We start from the raw sequence: 23,083 nt of genomic DNA, 5'->3' as shown, positions 1-23,083 counted from the left end.
AAAAACAATTTTAATTTGATTTTATTTGGAGATGTTACCCTTATTACATCCTTAGCACTGATATAGTGCCTGGAACAATAAAACAAAATGTACATAACCACTGCACGATACATTCATTACTCCCCAAGTGATTTTATAAATATCTGTTGGAGTTTCAACAACTCCATAAAGACTACTAATACATCTCAATCTTAAAAATCTGCAATTTACTTTAAAATACAAAGGTGTTCTAAAAAAGGAAAACAAACTATTACCATCATAATGTGTAAGTGAAAGGGACTTGGGCAGTATGATACATTAAACATTTTGTCTGTCATCTGTCTGTCTGTCCATCCGTCCATCTGTCCTCCCTTCCTTGAGCCAGGTTTCTCTGTGTAGTCCTGGCTGTCCTGGAACTCCCAGTAGACTGTCTTCTTAGTGCTGGGATTGAAGCCTGGAACACCAACTGCCTGGCAGTGTCTTAAAGGAGAGCACCTGAGATTCTAAGAGCTTCTCTCTCTCTCTCTCTCTCTCTCTCTCTCTCTCTCTCTCTCTCTCTCTCTCTTTAATTGCACATTACTGTTTTAGAAAGCTCAGCATTTCTAGCTGAACTTCAGAAAGATCAGAACAACAAAAAACTCATTAGGAAGCTGCCGTAGAACGCACAATGAGCTGGGAATTAGAAATGATCGAACAAAAGGCAGACAGTGATTGTATTAATAAGCAGGAGCCTCCATGTGCCAGCAGCCATCACTTGCTGCATCTCCAAGAGTCAACCATGCTAGGCAGCTGCTTACATCGGTTTGAAGGACCGAGTGAGGAGGATACCTGCTTAAGTGGTTTAAAGAAAATGCTGGAAGCTAAAAATAAACTCCAGGATGTGCTAAATATACACTAGTCAAAACAGCACTATCTGAAACTCTCAATTTTCCAACACTTAAAAAAAAGAAAAAAGGAAAATTCCATTGAAATCATTTCTTTGAAAATATTTAAACCCCTATCAATACCTTTTCCATTTATTTCCATTTATTTTACCCTTAGAAGGTTGCTTAGTAACATTTTTGCTTGGCTATCTTTTTCATTTTTAAATGTTTGTGGGTTTTGTGTGTATATTTGTGTGTGTTTACATGTGTGACACGTGTATGTGGGTCAGGACATGTGGACTCAGTTCTCTCCGTCTGTCACGCTGAATCTCAGGTTGGTGGGAGCTTCCCGTATTTACTGACCATCTGCACTGGTCCTGTCTTTTCCGTTATTTGTGTATCCTTTTAACAATGCTACTTCAACTCAACAAAGAGCTCTTCTGTTAAGTGCAATAGGCTACAAAGCACTGAGCATGCGTAAGGCTGATAAGTAAATCACACATGTGCAGTGAGGAGAGCAGCAGAGTGACTGCCTGTGCGTGTGTGTATGTGAGAGAAAGTGTGTGTGTGAGTGTGTGAAAGAGTGTGTGTGTGTAAGAGAGACAGAGTGAGAGACAGAGAAAGGGGAAGTATGTGTGTGAGAGAGTGTGTGTGAGAGTGCATGAGTGTGTGTGTGTGTGTGTAAGAGTGTGTGAGAGAAAGTGTGTGTAAGAGACAGAGAGAGGGTGTGTGCATGCGTGTGTGTGTGTTGTGTATGTGGTGTGTGAGAGAGTGTGAGAGTGTGTGTGTGTGTGTGAGAGAGAGAGTGAATGTGTGTGAGAGTGTGTGTGTGTGTGTGTGTGAGAGAGAGAGAGAGAGTGTGTGTGTGTGTGTGTGAGTGAGAGAGAGAGAGAAAGAGAGAGAGAGAGAGAGAGAGAGAGAGAGAGAGAGAGACAGTGTGTGTATGTGTGTATGTGTGTGTGAAGTATCTTTTATTTGCCAGGATTGTTGTCTTGGAGGCTACTGTCTCTGATAACCTAGACCTAGTCCTGGAAGCTTCTAGACCTGTAGTGTTTTCAGCCTCTGAGGCTTGCTGCTGAATACGCTCACCCTTTTAATTCTCTCCATCAGAGAATTAGTTTCTAATCTCCTACTGGCTGGACAGCTCAGCTGCTCTGGTTTAAAACTCCTCTCCAAGCTGACTGAATCAATCTGGCTTCTCCCCCACCCGCCTTGAGTTGTTTTTTCATTCACTTTACATCTTGATCACAGAAGCCCTCCCTTCTTTCTTGGCCCCTGACTGACTTGCCCTGCTGGGCCTCACACTGACTCCAGAAATCTGTTCAAATCTTCTGGCTCCTTATCCCCTGGCTCGTTCTCTCTCTGCACCGTCTCTGTACACCTGTCCCAGTCAAAGTTTATTCTCTGCACTGCTTTCTCTTAAGTCACCTCTCCTCGTGAAAGCTGGCATAAACTATTCTGTCAAATCTTTCTGGTTTCTTCTATAACTTCCCCTTCGGTGTCTGAGAGTAGAGATAGGTACTAAGGGCATGCGGTATTCCAGACAGAGGGACTAAAGGTATGTGCTAAGTGGTGACCCACACTACAGCTAGACACAGGTTTTGACAGTAAATAACACAATCTCTCCAGTCTACAGTGTGATCACACATCCTGCAACATGTGTGTTTGTTTCCTATACAAACAGAGTCCACACAAACCCACCATTCTCACAGGCAATACTAATGGAGACTTTGGCAGCTGTTCAGACCGCAGTTGCAGCATGAAAAGCATGAGTGAGGTTGTGTTCAAGTAAACCTTGTTTACACTATAGCTTACCTACAAAACCAGCCACGGTGGCACATGCCTTTAATCCCAATAGGGAGGCAGAGGCAGGCAAATCTGGCGCTGTGGTGCATCCCCGGGTAGCATGTGGGGAGAGCTCTCTGCCCCTTCCAGTGCTGCCTGCAGGGCTCTCCCTGGTGCTTCCTGCTGGTCTGCCCCTGGCGGCCCACTGGCTTGGTTGGGGTGGCCTGCTGCAAGCTGGCAACTCAGCCAAACACAGGCAGGGGCAGGAAGTGTCCTTGGCCTCTAGAAAGTTCTGAGACTAGGACCTCGTGGGCCCTAACCGAGGTCTCCCTGAACGGGAGGTGAGTTCCCAGAGGGCAGGACTCCAAGCGAGGACAGACTGGGCAGAAGAGACCCCAAGTGAGCAGATGTCTCCCCTCCCTGGAGTATAGAACAGACTCCTGGTCACTCATTTTGTTCAGTGAGTGGCTACCCTTCCTGCCAGGAGAAGTGTTCACTCTCTGAACAGATGTGGTCTCTGAGTTGGAAGAAGGTCTCTGCTGACACCATCCTGCCGCACTCAGACAACGGAGAGCCAACAACCAGTCCCTCCCACGTGCCTTAACTTACAGCACCCAGTCAGTCAGCTAAGCAGAGCGAGAATAAACAAGACGATATCCCATGTTAGGGTGGCAGGCAACCCAAGAGGGCTTCAGACTAAATTCTTGCAGGCTCTGCCCAAAGATTAAAAGACTGGCCTTCCAAGCTTGAGTCTGCCATCCTGCCCTTGTGTGCAGCTGGGCTGCTCGGTGATCAAGGAAACCAACCACATCACTATTGGCCTTTTGCCACTACTGATTTTTTTCACTGGAGAATTTAGAATTCCCCCTTCCCAGACAACCCTCAAAGAGACAGCCCTCTTCACCCACCACCCACCTGAGATCATTACTAAGAGCCCCTGCAGGTTGTCTGTAGCACAGGCAGAGGCCAGCAGAGGAACTCACCGAGTAACCATGTGTGCTCATGTTCATGGGGCTATTTATAGGGAAAGAGGCCTTCTGCTGGCAGAGGAAAAAACTATCAAAATTCAAGAGGACTTCCTCTTCCTACTGAGGATTCTGTGGGGGCCAAAAAGCCAGCTATGAGACACCAGAGAAGGAAAAATCCAGTTTTAGATGGCAACAATAGGGCAGATTAAGCAGCCCTACATACTGCCCTAGACATCAGACCTCTCTTGCTCCTGACTTCCCTGGCCACCCTAAATATTCAAAAGATGACATAACCAGGCTTAGGAATTTGCCTATGTCTCAATATAATAAAAGATAATTTTTAAAAACCCAACAGACTACAAATCCACTGTGAGAGAAGAAAAGGGACCACACATCCTTCAGAAGATCCACGGTTCCTCCCACACGGGCATCTAGAGAATGGGGGATTTGATGTCAGGATCAGAGATGCCAAGTCAAAGATAGCTGAGACTGTCAAGAACTGTAAAGCCTGCCAGTTAAAAGCAGTGACTAATGAGATGAAACCTGGTAATAGGTTCAGAGACACAAAGCCCAGTCTACTAAGAGACAGACTTTATAGAGGTAAAGTCAGAAAAATTTAGATATCAATATTTACTGATGTTTATAGATACCTTTTCCAAGTTGGACTGAGGCTTCCCCCACTAAACATGACACTACATTCAGAGTGACAAAGAAGCTCTTAGAGGACGTACTGCCAAGGTATGGGCTTCCTCAGATGATAGGGTCAGACAATGGAACAGTTTTTGTGTCCCGGGGAAGTCAGAGACTAGCCAGTATTCTGGAGACTGATTAAAAACGTGTATATATAGATCACAGAGTTCAGGACAGGAAGAGAAAATAAATAAAACCCTATGAGACCTTAACTAAATTGACCTAAGAGACTAGTGATGACTGAATAACTCTCCTTCCTTACCAGATGGGGGCTCGCCCCTTGTAAAATCATGTTCGGATGCCACATGTGGGTACCACACCCCCAATTGTTCTTCACACACAGGCAGAGGCCATCCCTGAGTTTGACGAGTGCCCACTGCTAGACTATCTCAAAGGTGTCCAATGGACTCTTAAACACGTTTGGCCTAAACTTCATGGTGTCCATGAAACAGGTTCCCCTCCAGCCAGCGGTCATTAGAGCCTTGTTAAAAGGTCTCTCTATTGGTTCTTTGAGAAAATCAACAAGACAGATAAACCCTTAGACAGACTACCCAGAGGACAGAGAGTGTGTCCAAATTAACAAAATCAGAAATGAAAAGGGAGACATAACAATAGAGCCAGGGGAAATTCAAAAAATCATCAGATCCTACTACAAAAGCCTATATTCAACAAAACCTGAAAATCTGGAAGAAATGGACAATTTCCTAGACAGATACCAGGTACCGAAGTTAAATCAGGAACAAATAAACCATTTAAACAAACCCCATAACTCCTAAAGAAATAGAAACAGTCATTAAAAGTCTCCTAACCAAAAAGAGCCCAGGTCCAGACGGGTTTAGTGCAGAATTCTATCAGACCTTCATAGAAGACCTCATACCAATATTATCCAAACTATTCCACAAAATTGAAACAGATGGATCACCACCGAATACCTTCTATGAAGCCACAATTACTCTTATACCTAAACCACACAAAGACCCAAGAAAGAAAGAGAACTTCAGACCAATTTCCCTTATGAATATCAATGCAAAAACACTCAATAAAATTCTGGCAAACCGAATCCAAGAGCACATCAAAACAATCATCCACCATGATCAAGTAGGCTTCATCCCAGGCATGCAGGGATGGTTTAATATATGGAAAACCGTCAACGTAATCGACTATATAAACAAACTGAAAGAACAAAACCACATGATCATTTCATTAGATGCTGAGAAAGCATTTGACAAAATTCAACACCCCTTCATGATAAAAGTCCTGGAAAGAATAGGAATTCAAGGCCCATACCTAAACATAGTAAAAGCCACATACAGCAAACCAATAGCTAATATTATACTAAATGGAGAGAAACTTGAAGCAATCCCACTAAAATCAGGGACTAGACAAGGCTGCCCACTCTCTCCCTACTTATTCAATATAGTTCTTGAGGTTCTAGCCAGAGCAATCAGACAACAAAAGGAGATCAAGGGGATACAGATTGGAAAAGAAGTCAAAATATCACTATTTGCAGACAATATGATTGTATATTTAAGTGATCCCAAAAGGTCCACCAGAGAACTATTGAACCTGATAAACACCTTCAGCAAAGTGGCTGGGTATAAAATTAACTCAAATAAATCAGTAGCCTTCCTCTATACAAAAGAGAAAAAAGTCGAGAAAGAAATTAGGGAAATGACACCCTTCATAATAGTCCCAAATAATATAAAATACCTCAGTGTGACTTTAATCAAGCAAGTGAAAGATCTGTACAATAAGAACTTCAAAGAGTTGGGGATTTAGCTCAGGAGGCCCTGGGTTCAGTCCCCAGCTCCGAAAAAAAGAAAAGAAAAGAAAAGAAAAGAAAAGAAAAGAAAAGAAAAGAAAAGAAAAGAAAAGAGAACGAACATCAAGCCTCTGAAGACAGAAACTGAAGAAGACCTCAGAAGATGGAAAGATCTCCCATGCTCATGGATTGGCAGGATTAATATAATAAAAATGGCCATTTTACCAAAAGCGATCTACAGATTCAGTGCAATCCTCATCAAAATACCAACCCAATTCTTCACAGAGTTAGACAGAACAATTTGCAAATTCATCTGGAATAACAAAAAACCCAGGATAGCTACAACTATCCTCAACAATAAAAAGACTTCCGGGGGAATCACTATCCCTGAACTCAAGCAGTATTACAGAGCAATAGTGATAAAAACTGCATGGTATTGGTACAAAGACAGACAGACCAGTGGAATAGAATTGAAGACCCAGAAATGAGAACCTATGGTCACTTGATTTTTGACAAAGGAGCCAAAACCATCAAATGGAAAAAAGATAGCCTTTTCAGCAAATGGTGCTGGTTCAACTGGAGGTCAGCATGTACAAGAATACAGATCGATCCATTCTTATCACCCTGTACAAAGCTTAAGTCCAAGTGGATCAAGGACCTCCACATCCAACCAGATACACTCAAACTAATAGAAGAAAAACTAGGGAAGCATCTGGAACACATGGGCACTGGAGAAAATTTCCTGAACAAAACACCAATGGCTTATGCTCTAAGATCAAGAATCGACAAATGGGATCTCATAAAACTGCAAAGCTTCTGTAAGGCAAAGAGGACACTGTTGTTAGGACAAAACGGCAACCAACAGATTAGGAAAAGATCTTTACCAATCCTACAACAGATAGAGAGGGCTTATATCCAAAATATACAAAGAACTCACGAAGTTAGACTGCAAGGAGACTAATAACCATACTAAAGAATGGGGTTCAGAGTTAAACAAAGAATTCACAGCTGAGGAATGCCGAATGGCTGAGAAACACCTAAAGAAATGTTCAACATCTTTAGTCATAAGGGAAATGCAAATCAAAACAACCCTGAGATTCCACCTCGCACCAGTGAGAATGGCTAAGGTCAAAAACTCAGGTGACATCAAATGCTGGCGAGGATGTGGAAAAAGAGGAACACTCCTCCATTGTTGGTGGGATTGCAGACTGGTACAACCATTCTGGAAATCAGTCTGGAGGTTCCTCAGAAAATTGGACATTGAACTACCTGAGGACCCAGCTATACCTCTCTTGGGCCCATACCCAAAAGATGCCCCAACATATAACAAAGACACATGCTCCATTATGTTCATAGCAGCCTTATTTATAATAGCCAGAAGCTGGAAAGAACCCAGATGCCCTTCAACAGAGGAATGGATACAGAAAATGTGGTACATATACACAATGGAATATTACTCAGCTATAAAAAACAATGACTTTATGAAATTCATAGGCAAATGGATGGAACTGGAAAATATCATCCTGGGTGAGGTAACCCAATCACAGAAAAACACACCTGGTATGCACTCATTGATAAGTGGCTATTAGCCCAAATGCTCAAATTATCCTAGATGCACAGAACACATGAAACTCAAGAAGGATGACCAAAATGCGAATGCTTCACTCCTTTAAAAGGGGAACAAGAATACCCTTGGGAGGGAATAAGGAGGCAAAGTTTAGAACAGAGGCAGAAGGAACACCCATTCAGAGCCTGCCCCACATGTGGTCCATACATATACAGCCACCCAATTAGACAAGATGGATGAAGCAAAGAAGTGCAGGCAGACAGGAACCGGATGTAGATCTCTCCTGAGAGACACAGCCAGAATACAGCAAATACAGAGGCGAATGCCAGCAGCAAACCACTGAACTGAGAATAGGACCCCCGTTGAAGGAATCAGAGAAAGAACTGGAAGAGCTTGAAGGGGCTTGAGACCCCATATGAACAACAATGCCAACCAACCAGAGCTTCCAGGGTCTAAGCCACTACCCAAAGACTATACATGGACTGACCCTGGACTCTGACCTTATAGGTAGCAATGAATAGCCTAGTAAGAGCACCAGTGGAAGGGGAAGCCCTTGGTCCTACCAAGACTGAACCCCCAGTGAACGTGATTGTTGGGGGGAGGAGGGTAATGGGGGGAGGATGGGGAGGGGAACACCCATATAGAAGAGGAGGGAGAGGGGTTAGGGGGATGTTGGCCCGGAAACCAGGAAAGGGAATAACAATTGAAATGTAAATAAGAAATACTCAAGTTAATAAAGATGGAGGAAAAAAAAAAAAGGTCTCTCTATGATGTCATCTTGACCACACTCATCACCATGGAGGTCGATGAGATTGCAGCATTGATCTACCACACAACCATTTGCAGTTGAAGATGACCCTGACCAATAGGAAGAAACTCAGCCTCAGGACTGCCCCCCCATCCCGTTTCCCACTGTTGGGGCCTCTGTCCAAGCTACAGGGAGGACACCATGAGAACTGGACAATGATAAACCTGACCCCCTCAAGTATGATGGTCCAATCCTTTCAGGTCACCAATACATCCAGACCTGAGTTAACCAAGTCATAAAGACAGCCCTCTTACTAGCTGTCTTCACAAAATTAGATGTAGCTGATACTGGCACTGAGATAACCCTGACGTCACAAAATAAACATTATGATAGACTGAGATGATAATAAAAAGTCACTACCAGTCCCTCCATAACAAAGCGTATACATATGCTTCAGAAGTCCCATGATTGAGCCTTCTAGCTAGCAGAGAAAGGGGGGAGTGAGAGGCTAAAGCTATTCCATTCCCCATCAGCCCAAGATCTTGACCTGCAGCTAAACCCAGGTACCAGAAAGGAACCCATGGCTTGTCCTTGGCCAGAGTCACTCCCTAGCTGCTTCCTAGCAACAGTGAGTCAAAGATCAGTCTGATGGTTTCAGATGTTCTGTCAGACCGTTCGTGACTGTATACAGTCTTGCTTCAGAGCACCCACCTGTGGGCTTACGTCAGACATTTCCCCTGACACTTGCCAGGCTGGGCCTCCCCTCCTTTACTTCTATTTCCTATAAAACCTTGTCCCGATGAGTTTGGGGCGGCTTCACCAAACAGTCCTGTTGGCCTGCAGTGAGTAAGCCCAAACCCAAACTTGAGTTTGTAGTAAAGAGACCCTAATGGGATTACATCGGAGTCAGCTCCTTGGTGGTCTTTGGGGATCACAAACCCTTCCCAGTACAACAGTACCAAGTAGCTAGGTAAAGAACCCTCAGAAAGAAGAATTTCTTTCATTCTACTAAAAACTCCATGTGGGTGAAAGACTCAGAACAGCCAAGTAACCAAAATAAAATGAATACATTCATCTTATAATGCCTCCTCTCAATGAAACAGTCATTAAGCACAACACGTAGTAACAGGACCAAAGGTGACAGAAGCAGAGGAAACCAAACAGACCTAAAAATTAATCCCCTGTAAGCAACGTACTCAAGTTACGTAATTCATGAGTAATTCGAGAGTAATTCATGTTACAATATACCCTTTGTTATGAGGGTGACCTATCAAAAATAAACTAATTATTGGAGCAAAGCAGTGCAAGCCTAGTGATGAATCTATGGAAAGAAGATGCTCTAGGCTGAGCAAAACTCACCTCGGGAAAGTAAAGACTATACACAGGGTGTGTTATCTTCGACTTGGTCTCCAAAAGAGCTCTCTCCTTCCTCTGTATACTTTGCTGTAGCTCTTGCCACTCCTAGGAGAAGAAAACATTAACACCTGACAGCTGGTACCGTGCAGAGATCACTTAGATGAGTCTTAGCTTTTACTCTTGACGATGCCAACAAAGGACTTTAAGTTCATTTCCACAAATCTCACCCTTATCATCAGCAACTAATAAAAGCTTCCCCTTTCCTGATTATCTAGTGTCAGGTTTGCGTAGGTCGAAGTATGATGTGGAAGCCATGAAGAGCCTTCTAGGGACTGTCCTGCTGCCTAACTGCCTCCCCTTACTCCTTTCTCCAGAGACACTCCCTCCCATCACTGGACTTTCCTTAAAAGACCAAACTGGTGTCTCTCAGACACAAGACCTACTCTGCTTTGTAATTTCAACAAATTTAAGAAAACAGGTTTCGAATTCTTGGCTGAAACAATTTTCCTTTAGAATCCCTGAAATTTTTCCTTTAGAATACCTCAAAACAAATACATTCTTAAAGTAGGAAGATTCCAAAATGTTAAGGCAAGTAAACAATCAAACAAACGAACCCCCAGCTCAGTGATCATCAGAAACCGGATTCCAATGATTTCAACTACAAATCTGGAGCGTGGGGTGTGCTCTGGGCTCTGCTCTCAGTATAAGGGGTCAGAAGGGACAGGGACAGGACAGCAGGTCTTACTGCTTCGTCGTCTTTGCTTTGCTTCTCATCCTGCTCTCTGTCAGAGTCTCTGTCACTGCCATCGTCCTTCTCGCTCTGCGAGTCTCTATTGGTCTCCTCCTCTTCAGAGTCGCTGCCTTTGTCAGAAATGTCCTCCTCCTCCTCCTTCATTGCAGCTTCCTGCAAGGCAGAGCAAAAACAAAGTTCTCAACATCTCAGTCAGCATAAACCATCCTGAGTCTCCGAAGCTAATTCCCTGTCAACACACTAACCGGCTCGGGATTAGAAGGGCAAAAGGCAGAAATGGATGGAGGACATAAAGGTTCAAAGAAAAATTGTCTTCACTGCCAACGGCTGCAAGTGCACACATGGAGCAATTACAACCCCACAAATGGTCAAAATCAACGTCACGACTAGACGCCTTGACACAAGGGCAAGCTTAACAAACAGCTATTCCCTGCCTGCAAAGCAGCAGCAGCCACTGAAAGACATCTTTATGTCACTGAAAATAAGCAAGAAAAGTCATCAAGTACACAGCAGCGCAAATGTCCACGCCTGTCCTCCTGCTGAGGAAATGTACAGAAGCTCTAAGGTCATGAGGACAGGCAGCAGTGTGAACCAAGACTCAGGAACCGTAGGTACTGTGCTAATTCCCCACATCAAACCAAAGACCCGAACACTGTCAGTCTAAATTTAGTAATTATTTCTAGAGAAAATTACTCACTCTAAATGTATTGGATGTGTTAAGAAAGTAAGTAAAATGACAAGCTAGGGAGTTTACACTCTCATAGGTAAAGACTAAGCACTACCATTCAGCAAGTGTGACAGCAGCGTAGGATTAAGCACATGAGTGGACTATGGTGACAGAGTGACACATTACAAGCAAAAGGGCCACTTGCTCTAAACAAAATGCCACTCTAATTCAGCAAGGAAAAGATTGTATTTTCAATCAATACTGGAATAAATATCTCAGAATTTACATTATCGGCAAAAATTCATTCAAGGTAGAACACAGAGCTGAAGCTGACGGTAATACTGAAAATGAATTCACAGCTTGCACTCATGAACAAATACAAATACACACACGCACGCACACACACACACAACATACATTCATACAGACACATAAATAAAAATAAGTATTTTTTGCTTTTTTTTTTTTTTTTTTGAGAAAGTTTTCCTCTGTATAACCCTGGCTGTTCTAGAACTTGCTCTGTAGACCAGGGTAGTCTCCACTGCCCCTGCCTCTTTAAGATGTGCATCAACACGCTGGAGGGAGGGAAGGAGGGAGGGAGGGAGGCAGGGAGGGAGGGAGGGAGGGAGGGAGGGAGGGAGGGAGGGAGGGAGGCAGGGAGAAAGGGAAAGGAAAGGAAGGAGAAGAGGAGAGGAGAGGAGAGGAGAGGAGAGGAGAGGAGAGGAGAGGAGAGGAGAGGAGAGGAGAGGAGCAGCAGCAGTGGGCATTACAGCACATATCTTTGATCTCAGCACCGAGGAGGCAGAGGCAGGTATAACCTGGCCATCTTGGTCTACACAGTGAGTCCCAGGCTAGCCAGGGCTGCATAATAAGATCCCGTCTTGGAAGCTGGAGAGATGGCTCAGTGGTTATAAGCACTGATACTCTTCCAGAGGTCCTGAGTTCAAAATCCCACAACCATCTATAATAGGATCTGATGGCCTCTTCTGGTGTGTCTGAAGACAGCTACAGTGTACTTACATATACAATAAGTAAATCTTTAAGGGGCAGGGCAAAAAAAAAAAAAAGATCCCATCTCAAAAAATGAAAGACGGGAGGGAGGAGGGAAGAGCATCAGGACTGGAGAGACGGCTTTTTTCTAGAGAACCCACTCCTAGCACCTATGTGGCAGCTAAGATCCATCTGTAACTCCAGTTGCAGAGAAGCCAATGCCCTCTTCTGGCCATCGTGGGCACTACACACATACGATAAGTCAGAGAAGTGAGAGGGGGAAGTACTGAGGGAAGAGTCCCTGACTACGAAGAGACTCACGGCTCTCCTGAATGCTAACAAGGTTTTATATTATTTTTAAATATTTTTAACTGTGTGTGCATGCCTGTATCTGTATGTGGCATGTGCACATGGAAGTGTAGCTGCCTGCAGACACCAGAGATGACAGATGCCCTGGAGATGGAGTTACGGGGAGTTGTGACACCCGATGTAGGTGTAGGGACACATTTCAGGTTCTATGCAGAACACAGACCCTCCTAACTGCTCTCAGCCCCGAGCTCCTACTTCTTCACAGGTACAGCTCAGCAGCTGAGCGCTGTCACTGTATCCGTGAGGTACTGAGTCCATCTCCAGTCTTTGAAAGGGAGAAAACAAAGAAAGGATGTCAAATCTTGGCTTGGGCTTACTGTAGATATTCGCATGTGAACTGCAGGAACTGTGTACACATCTGAACGGTTACCACACACAGACCACATCTGTAACAACAGTAACAGAAACGGTAACTTACACTCCCAACAACTCCATTTGCCTGCTTTTGCTTCTGCTGCTTTCCCTGAGGTAAGGGCACAGTTGTGGGTTTTTTTTTTAAAGGCTTCTTTTTTTTGGATTTGGGCATTTTCTTGGGTCCTTTGTTCTTCTGCTGCCATCCTCCTTTTGCCTTGTTCTTGTTGGCATCACTCTGCTGCAAACCACATACGACTATTAAGGCTAACAGTCATCTTTACAGGAGACTGATGAGAATAAATGTTTTCATAGGCTGTATTATACCCCCAGTACTACAAGTCAACCAAAGAAGAAAAGAGCACTTTCTTCACCAAGACGGTAAGAAAGCAGGCCGTTACCCCGTCTTCTGCGGGCTGTTCCTCAGCAGCGCAGATGGACTGCTCCTTTTCAAACACTTCCTAGAGGCACAAGAATAGCACTGTAAGCCCACAGCTGTCTGTCAGATGGGAAATAAACTCTTCCAAAATGTTTATCCATAAAGCTCTGTTAATCGGTTGCAACTGGGAGGGTAAGTAGGCGGCAGTCCTAAGTCTGTACATACCCAGTTAGCAACCTTCCAAACTATCTCACAGCTATTGCATATGGACTTCGAAAGCAGTCTAGTTAAAATCCTCCATGACTTAATATATGCTTATTCATTTTAAAGTCAAATAATTTCAATTTAAATTTTCATTTCATTCTAATATTAATCAAACAAGAATATTACAATGGAAATTTAAATATATAACACTGTTCTAATTTTCACCCTCAAGGGACTACTGTAAATTTATTTAATACTATCAGTAGATTGTCAAGAAAATTCACATATCCTAAAAGTATATCCATTAATCATATAATTTAATTAGAATCAATACAGAAAGTACACGTTTACAATTCAAAGCTCAATTAGAACACAGTAAAGAATGCATTCTGGAAAATGACAAGTGATAGAGGTAGAGGGTACATATAATAAATATCTTAGGGTTACTAAAGCCAACAAATTAAAGCAAACGTAATTATTAAGCTCTACAAGAGACAGGCTAGTCTAATTAAGAAATCAGTAAGGTGGCATCACCATTTTGTTTTTATGGTTTTAACAGGGTCTCATGTAACCCAGTTGCCCTGAATTCACAATCCCCCTGTCTCAGGCTCCTGAGCCCAAGTTGCTGGAATTATGGACATGTGGCACCACACTAGCACTATACAGCTTTGGATTTTGTTTGTCTGAAGTGATGGGTAAAGAGCCTTGCTCCTCACACATGCTACAAGTAAGTATGTACTACTGAACCAACACTATGTGTGCGCACACGGGTGCACATGTAAAGCCAGAGGTTGGGATCTAAAGGCTTATTATTTCCGTTCACATAATTTTTTGAGGCAAGTATTCTCTCACAGACTCAAGACTTGGCTGGCCCGGCTGGCCTGAAAGCCCAAGGGATTTTCCACAAACACACACACACACACACAAAATAAAAAGCCTGAGTGATAACTTCATTAAGTAACTTGAAAGGTAACAGAAATAGGACAACAAGGTGGAAGAAATATATACAAGTGTATGTTAAAAGAGCACGTATCAGTGTACGCGGTAGACGTGGATGTTCACTGCAGAGACCCAAACGGACAATGCTTTAAACAGTATGGGGTTGGAGACCCAGGAAGGTACCACAGTGGTTTAGGACACTTAGTGCTCTTGATAGAGGTCCCGGGTTCAATTCTAAGATCCCATATGGTGCCTCATAACCTCCTATGTCCTCTTCTGACCTCTGTGGTCACCAGGAACTCACGTGGTATATATATGCATATGTATATGCATACAAACAGGTAAAACATTCACACACACACAATGACTAAATCTTAAAAAAAAGGAAGAAAGAAAGAAATTAAAGCCAGACATGATGGGTAGCACATGCTTAGAACCCAGACATGATGGATAGCACATGCTTAGAACCCCAGTAACTAGGGAGGTGGATCTCTGGTACGAGCTGGCCAGACAGCCTCACTAAATTGGCAAACACAAGGCAATTGAGCGACACCATCTCAAACACACTGCAAAATCAGATATTGACTATGTGCACCCATGTGCACATACATGTGCGTTCTCACACAAATCAGCCTCCGTAATAGTAAACACACATAAGTAAGTGTAGATAAGTGAGTCACACAGTAACTACTCACAGCCATCGTCTGCCTCGTCAGTTTAACCAGCACTGTGACCAGGGACCCTACTGTGATGTTGTTGCTGTCTTCATCATCCAACACTGTGAGGCAGGAGCACAGAACGAAACAGAAAAACCAGTTCTCAGTCAATGCACACAGCAGGGTTACCTTGTCCCAAACAATCTGGTACTTCAGTAGTTTGAACATCTTTTTAAAAGCTTATTAAAATAATTTGATAACTGTAAGGCCTCTAGGTGTCTCCAACAACTGCTTCCCTAATCCTTGAAGAACTACCGTGATTCACTTACTACCACCTCCACTCAAGAAGCCAAGCCTCATGGCTGCACTAGAACTGCCCAGTCTCAAAACCGACTTTGTAGGTAGGATATAGTGTAATTTTACTTCTCTGGCCAATGCCTGAGGAAAAGGATAAAATAATAAAATCTAACATTCCAATGACCTCAAACATTTAAAAAGCAACATTTAAAGCAGTAACTTCAACATACTTTCTTCACAGTAAAAAGGGTTTTAAGGGAGAGCTTTGGAAAAACACACAAGTACAAAAGCAGGAAGGTTAGTGTTGTCTGTGTGCAAGGATGACATGCGAACTTGTGTAGAATTCCGTATCTTTATAAAAGAATACTGTCCAGCAGATGTGACAGTTTGAATGCTTGGCCCCCAGCTGGTACCTTAGGAAGAATCAGGAGGTGTGGCCTTTTGGGAAGAGGTATGTCACGAGGATGAGTGTGGTGGCTTGATTGGCCCTAGCCTAGGGAGCAGCGCTATTAGGAGGTGTGGCCTTATTGGAGTTGTTTTTCAAGACAGGGTTCCCTGTGCAGTCCCGGCTGTCCTAGGGTTCCCTGTGCAGTCCCGGCTGTCCTAGGGTTCCCTGTGCAGTCCCGGCTGTCCTAGGGTTCCCTGTGCAGTCCCGGCTGTCCTAGGGTTCCCTGTGCAGTCCCGGCTGTCCTAGGGTTCCCTGTGCAGTCCCGGCTGTCCTAGGGTTCCCTGTGCAGTCCCGGCTGTCCTAGGGTTCCCTGTGCAGTCCCGGCTGTCCTAGGGTTCCCTGTGCAGTCCCGGCTGTCCTAGGGTTCCCTGTGTAGTCCTGGCTGTCCTAGGGTTCCCTGTGCAGTCCTGGCTGTCCTGGAACTTGCTTTATATTCCAGGTTGGCTTGAAACTCACAGGGTCCACCTTCCTCTGCCTCCCAAAATCTGAGATTAGAGGTCTGAGTCACCAGCACCTGACACAGGAGGTACACTTCACATCTGAGGTTATCTTTCCAGCCCCTAAATGCAGCATTAGACTTTGAAGTCTAAAAACTCACTAATCTAAAAGGAAACTCCCAAATTCCAGAAGAAGTTGTTTATTAACTATACATAAATACTTTGCAGACATCCTATACACACCGTAAACCAAACCAGATGCTCCTATTTGCTTCCCTGTCCCTAGCATCTCAATTTTAGGAACTCATTTACTTCTCACTCATGTTAGGATACAACTTCAGTAAGGCACAGTGCTGTGAGCACAGCTCTCCAGATGTAGTGGAGTACATGCACGCAGCACTTTAGACGGACGTAAGGAGCAGTGCACGTCATCACACAGCACGAAGCATCACTATGCTGTTTCTAATCTTATAATCAACTTGATGATGGACTCTTTAAAGATGGAAATTATTCCTAACCTGTCCCTGCATCTTTGTTCTCTCAACAGTAATTGATGATGATACAACTCGGAACTACACCACAGACAGGTTAAACTAACAGTCTGTACTTCCTGTGCTCAAAGATATTGTTCAGCTATTAAAACTGTGACGGGGCAATTATGTTGGTAGAAAGTAAGTCTTTTCATTTAAACAGACACAGAGATAAAAAAAAAAACACACGAAGCACAGGCACAGTAATTTTCAAAGCCTATTATAGATAAATGCTAATTTTAGCACTAAATAACTATTTCTTTTAATAATATATGTGAAAGATCTCCTTTCACCACATGTGGACACCTCTTGGATTCTTTGGGAAGTTAAGCAATTACGAGAGGATACCAGGACTCCACTGAAAAGGAACCGAAGGAGCTGCCAGTGGGCCCTGATGCAGGAGTGCCCCAAAGGCACTTTCGAGATTATAACTGGTATTTTAAGAACATTAACTTGAAGAAAGACTGCACAGAATAGCCAGGGTTAGGACAGGAATGGCAGCCTATGATATGACAGGAAATAAAGAAACCACAGGGTTCTATATCAGGGTTCTATATTCTACACTCTGAGCATGACCTCCTGCCCAGCTCCACTCGTGAAGGATTCAACTAAGGTTAAGTTTTCCTGTCCTCACTCAGAGCCAATTTCCAGTTACAGGAGATTGGCACACACACAAATCAATAATCCGATGTCCAACTACAAAACAGTGTCCTCGTACTCAGCACAACTGTGACAAAGATAAAAACAGGGTTTTGACAAAAACAACCACAGCTCTGCACAGTCTAACTACAATCACATTATTAATGTGTCAGGAAGAAAGACAGTGGAGCGTGCCTGTCTGCACCTCAGCTCTGGTAAGGCGGAGGAAGATCTCTCCAAGCCTCAAGAACCTGACCTAAAAGGTCGATGAAGGCTGGAGAGACAGAGTAGCGAGATGAAGGGACAAAGAAGGAGCCTGACTCAAGTAAACGAGAGCAGATCATCGATGTGCACAGGGAACCCACTCACCCTGTGATTTTATGTCCATGGTCACATACGGGAAACTCCCAAGAACTGCCATGACCTCTTCATACTTTTCATCTTCAAGGAAGTGTAGCAGACTATGACGATCTGCTTCTTTTAAACTGACCAAATCCTGGATACTTTTAATTTTGAACTAAAAAAGAAAAATAAATAAAATGAATGAATGAATAAATAAAAATTTTCATCCAATGAAAATTAATGGCATGCTGACCAAATAAAAGCCAGCAACTTCATAAAAAGTTATCATTATGGGCATTTCAAAGCAAAACCATTAAAACTAAGTTTGTTTTATAAATTCCTTACAGGATTTGTCAGAAAAAAAGACAGCATAAAAATAAAAACATGTTCATATAGACTAAAACAATAAACTGTTGTCCTAAATTTATTTTCAGCCTTAAAAAGAAAATCTTCCAAGTACAGGTGGCCTCTAGAAGTTTTCTATGCAATAAATCTAATATATTTAAATTAATTGAAAGTTAAGTACTAGGTACTTTTCATTTTCACAGAGATTAAATCATGAGGCAGGCGAATTTTAATTCAATGCTGGTGTAGACTCATGTGTAACATAACGGCAATGACTAATAAACTGAACTTGGATACCGACTTCTTATACAGTTATTTCCTTTAACACCACCAAATCCAAAGCCTGTCTTTAACTTACTTCTTTTATTGTATACAAAGTAACTTTTTTCTTTTTCTCTTTGTTTTCTTTTTTTTTTATAAATACTTTTTTAAAGATTTATTTATTTATTATATACAAGTACACTGTAGTTCTCTTCAGACACACTAGAAGAGGGCATCAGTTCTCATTACAGATGATTGTGAGTCACTATGTGGTTGCTGGGATTTGAACTCAGGACCTCTGGAAGGGCAGTCAGTGCTCTTAGCCACTGAGCCATCTCTCCAGCCCCTCTCTTTGTTTTCTTAAAACGGGCTCACTCTGGCCCAGGTTGGCCTCCAGTTCACTACTTAGCCTAGGCCTCAAATTTCCTACAACCCTCCTGCTTCATCCTCCCAAAAGGCTGAGCATACAGTACATGCTCACACCACCACGCCCAAGAGAAATGCTTAAAATCTCCTCCTATAATCACAACTCTGTTTTATTTCCCAAACCTTTTCATTTCTACATACTTTTGAAATATTCAAGTGTTTACTGTATTTCCTAAAAAAAAGAAATTCTCTTAATGACCGCATCCTCCCACACCCTGTAACTAGATGGTACTGACCCAGGGTCCTGTGCATACCAAGCAAGCACTTGACTACCATCCATCCAACATTAGTTTTGTAAATACTTCGATTTTTTTTTAGTTTTGTTCATACTCAACTATAACAACTACCCAACTTTTAAGTCAAAAACAAAATGGAAAGTATACAGTGTATTATTACTTGATATATAAATCTTTGAGATGTACAAAGTATTAACTAAAATTTACTCAATGCAAAACAGTAATTCTATAGTAGCAAAATACATAAAACCACCTAATCAAGAAATATGAACCAAAAAAAAAAAAAATTCTAAATCTAAGAAACCTACATAATGAAGTCTAGAACACTTCTTTTATTCACATTCCCTTGTTACACAAGTTGGTAAACTTTGACTAGAAAGCAGTCAACAAACCTTTTTGTGGTTTGAAACTCTTCTAAGATTGTCTTCTTCGATGTGAGGGAGCTGCAGAAGGGGAGACTTGAACTGCTGCAGCCCCTGAACAGCCATCTGGGAAAGCTTCATGCAGTTTTCTAAGGATGCCAAAGTTGGAGCACGAAACTCCCTTTCTTAGAAAGAACAGGAGAAAAAGAAACAAAAGAGCTATACTTTTTATACTTTTATCACAAGGGATAAAATCACACTAACATCTAACACCTAAAATTCAAGATCTGGATATTGATTTTCCTTTAAAGCTACTGAAAAAAATGTTAAAAATACATAAAATTGGTCATTGTGCATTACCCAGCAACAACCATTAACAAGAATCTCTCTATCAACTCCAATAATCATAAAGCATCAGGCGCTAACAACACACCATGACGTAACCTGGAGAGCAGCCACACTCCCAAGCCCTGGATGGCAATCCAAGCACCAGGGAGCTGAGGTGAGGGCAGTGCTTTCAAGACCAGCCTGGGTGACGGAGTAAGATGCAGCCACAAACACGAATCCCCAAATGTCCTGAGCCAGGCGAGGTGGAGCACAGGGAAACCTTCTGCTTAGGAAGCTGAGGGAGAAAGACTGAGTTCAAAGCCAGTGTGACTACACAGCAAGAGCCCATCTCAAAACGTAGGAGAGATTTTGTGTTTTCAGATGTATTTTTGTTTACTTTGAGGCAATGAGGTTGCTGTGTGAAGCCCAGACTGACTTCAAGCAGGACTCCTTCCTGTGCCTAAGCAGTGCTGAAGTTACAGGATTACGTCCCGCCTGGCTAAGAACTCCTGTGTTAACTCCAACTAGCAGATGTTGGGACATTCCAAAGGCACTGTAACACTGCCAAGAATTAAAATCACCAACAAGAAACTATAAACACTCTCCTTTTTTTTTAGCCTCTTTTCCAATAATGGCCAAAAATTCCTGTTCTTTTCATCCAAAAAACAAAACAAACAAACAAAAAACCGTATTATGCCAATTAAAAAATTATTTCAAACTCACTGTGAAAATACAAAAATAACTCAAAAGTATTCAGAGGAAAGAAAAAGTTTAAAGCACTAAAAATAAAGCAAATGAAAAGACTGAGCCATAAGCAATCTGAGAACCCCGACCCTGGTGTTCGAACTATAATTACATCTTCATAAAGCCTTAACTGTTAAGTGAACCAGGCCAACGCCCCCCAGGGCAAGCACAATTCTATCTTCTCTTCCTTTTCCTCCTCCTCTTCCTCCTCCTCCTCTTCCTCTTCCTCCTCCTCCTCTTCCTCCTCCTCCTCATCTTTCCCTCCCCCTTTCCCTCCTCCTCCCCCCCCTCCACCTTCCCCCTCCCCTCCCCCTCCCCCTCACCTTCACGGCTCCGGGCCATTATTATCAGCTGGCAGATTACATTCACCATTTCCTGAAGCAGAGCAGGACACTTTTTCAGCATGAACTGTTGATCTGAAAAAGCAAAGCAAAAACCCTGAAATAAACTATTCTAATCTTACAGTCAAAAAACCTTTCCCACTTGAAGCCCAAGGCTAGCACAAAATGTGCTGCCCTTAAATATTCTACCCAGCCTCAGAATCTTAATGTTTCAAAGAAAATTTCTCCTCAACATTACTGCAAACACAAGACAGAAAGTCATCACTAGCAGAAGATGTAGCAAAGCCAAAATTCTAACAGAATGGGGTACTATTTATTATATATTCCTTATTTTCTTTAAAACGGTCTTAATCATGAATTCAATTCCAATCCCGCTATCTCTGGGACTGCTCTATTCCTGCAGCTATTATGCTCCTGTAACTGTGGTTAAACACAGAGACCGTGAGTGAGAATAAAGTCAGTCAATGCAGGAAGGGGAAGAAGTTAACCAAGGGGCTGGCTAAGCACTCCTTGTGCTTAGCTTCTGCTGCAAGCCTGATGATCTGAGTCCACCTTCCAGAAACAAACATATACAAAACGGACTGGCAAAGAAAACTCAGTGGGTGAGAGCAGCGATCACTCTTCAGAGGACCCAGATTCAAGTCCTAGCACCAACATGGCGGCTGACAACAGTCTGTACTATAGTCCCAGGTGATCTAATACTCTCTTCTGGCCTTCTCAGGCACGGAACACATATTGTGGGCAAAATACTCATATACATTAAAATAAAATTTATATTAAAAAATTCTAACAGCCTGGAAACAGAGCTATGCAGTAGAGTATTTGACACGCAGTCAGATCCTGAGGCCAAGAACCAGCAATAGAAATAAGTGCTTTGGAGTTGGGGATTTAGCTCAGTGGTAGAGTGCTTGCTTAGCAAACGCAAGGCCCTGGGTTCGGTCCCCAGCTCCGAAAAAAAGAAAAAAAAAAAAAAAGAAATAAGTGCTTTAACAGTTCTTTTTTTTTTTTTGGTTCTTTTTTTCGGAGCTGGGGACCAAACCCAGGGCCTTGCGCTTCCTAGGTAAGCGCTCTACCACTGAGCTAAATCCCCAGCCCCGCTTTAACAGTTCTTTAACAGTTACATTTACACTTCTCCATTTGAGGAGAGATGGCTCAAGAGTTATGAACGAGCTCTGGCTACTCTTGTAGATGACTTGAGTTCAACTTCCAACAGCTAAACTCCTCATAACTGCAATTCCAGGGGACCCAATGCCCTCCCTCTTTAGGCCTCTGTGGTACCAGTATATACACGCAGAAAGAATACCCAGGTAAATAAAACTAACTTTTAAAATGAAATCTATTAAATTTTGTATTCTGCCTAAAAAGCAGGTCACCTATGTGTGAGAAATTACTAGTAAAAGTGCCTATATATGTGCACAGAACATTAGTAACAAAACTACTCATTTATTTCAAAGTAATTCCAATGGTGGTGCCTAACTCTCCCCTTCCCTTCCACCCGAAGCACCCGCTGGCTGGCACCAAGGACTGAGCACTGGACCATCATATTGTCAGACGTCCGGGCTGCACCACTAGTCGGACAGTGATGCAGCAGAAAGATTTCATTCAAAAAGCACACTTGTCCTTAGGACAGTGTGTTCTAAGTCCCTACTGAAAAGGAGATGGCATCCATCCACGGTCTCTGCAAATGCTTCCATCTCCAGCCTCTGTTCTGAAGAGGAAGGAGAGAGAGCTTCAAACACTCTCTCTTGTGAGGGAGTGAACCTTTAAGTAAAGATCAAACCATTTCTCTGTAGTTACTACTGAGAAATGGAGAGAATTATGTTGGATTAAGAGGGTCAGACATTTAATATAAAATCCACTTTTGTCCCTGCTAAAAGGCTTTCAAGTTCTTTTCTCAAAAAAAACCTAGGAGTCAGACATGATGTCCCACATCTATGATCTTAGTCCGGAGAGAGCTGAGAAAGAGCAAGGATAGCGGAGAGACAGCACTGCGGACAAAAAGCAAAGCCAGCGCGAACCCTCGCTAACCCACAGTTAGCAACCATCTCATACAAAGTATTCTCGTCTCCAAACAACACATTTTGACATTTGCCAAAGCACCTGATGCAGACCTTTACTATCTGCAAAATATGTGCACAGCATATAGATTTTTTTAAAAGAAATATAAACAACTATGTGGTTGGGGAAAAAAGAACAGCATCTAAGTGCTGAATCGCCAGGACTGCTTGTATCTGTTGCTTTGGTCCCCTTAAAGCCCTTCAAATGTTAATCACAAATACCTTCTTCCAGTGTCTCAGGAATTTTCATTCTAGCAAGATGAGACA

General features: G+C 42.8%; 1 protein-coding gene and 1 pseudogene across 2 annotated transcripts in view; one reads left to right on the top strand and one right to left on the bottom strand.

Annotated features, from left to right (window-relative positions):
• Positions 1 to 23,083, bottom strand: part of Sec63 (SEC63 protein translocation regulator) — a 68,835-nt gene that overhangs the window by 6,130 nt on the left and 39,622 nt on the right. The window contains exons 10-18 of one of the 2 annotated variants that reach the window (NM_001434629.1): positions 23,039 to 23,083; positions 20,742 to 20,834; positions 19,378 to 19,532; positions 17,745 to 17,892; positions 15,064 to 15,146; positions 13,248 to 13,307; positions 12,914 to 13,087; positions 10,464 to 10,622; positions 9,722 to 9,823 (exon numbers count right to left, since the gene is read on the bottom strand). The exon at positions 23,039 to 23,083 is cut by the window's right edge and continues 88 nt beyond it. In NM_001434629.1, the coding sequence (NP_001421558.1) occupies positions 9,722 to 9,823; positions 10,464 to 10,622; positions 12,914 to 13,087; positions 13,248 to 13,307; positions 15,064 to 15,146; positions 17,745 to 17,892; positions 19,378 to 19,532; positions 20,742 to 20,834; positions 23,039 to 23,083 (1,019 nt within the window). The remainder of the gene's footprint in view (positions 1 to 9,721; positions 9,824 to 10,463; positions 10,623 to 12,913; positions 13,088 to 13,247; positions 13,308 to 15,063; positions 15,147 to 17,744; positions 17,893 to 19,377; positions 19,533 to 20,741; positions 20,835 to 23,038) is intronic. The other variant, NM_001434630.1, reaches the window with a different exon arrangement.
• On the top strand, positions 2,865 to 3,335 carry LOC147998740 (Nuclear RNase P; annotated as a pseudogene).

This window comes from Rattus norvegicus, chromosome 20 (assembly GCF_021556685.1).
Source record: "Rattus norvegicus strain SHRSP/BbbUtx chromosome 20, alternate assembly SHRSP_T2T, whole genome shotgun sequence".
NCBI classification, from domain to species: Eukaryota; Metazoa; Chordata; class Mammalia; order Rodentia; family Muridae; genus Rattus; species Rattus norvegicus.
Note: the sequence above shows the minus strand (reverse complement) of the source record. Positions and strands in the feature narration are given on the sequence as shown.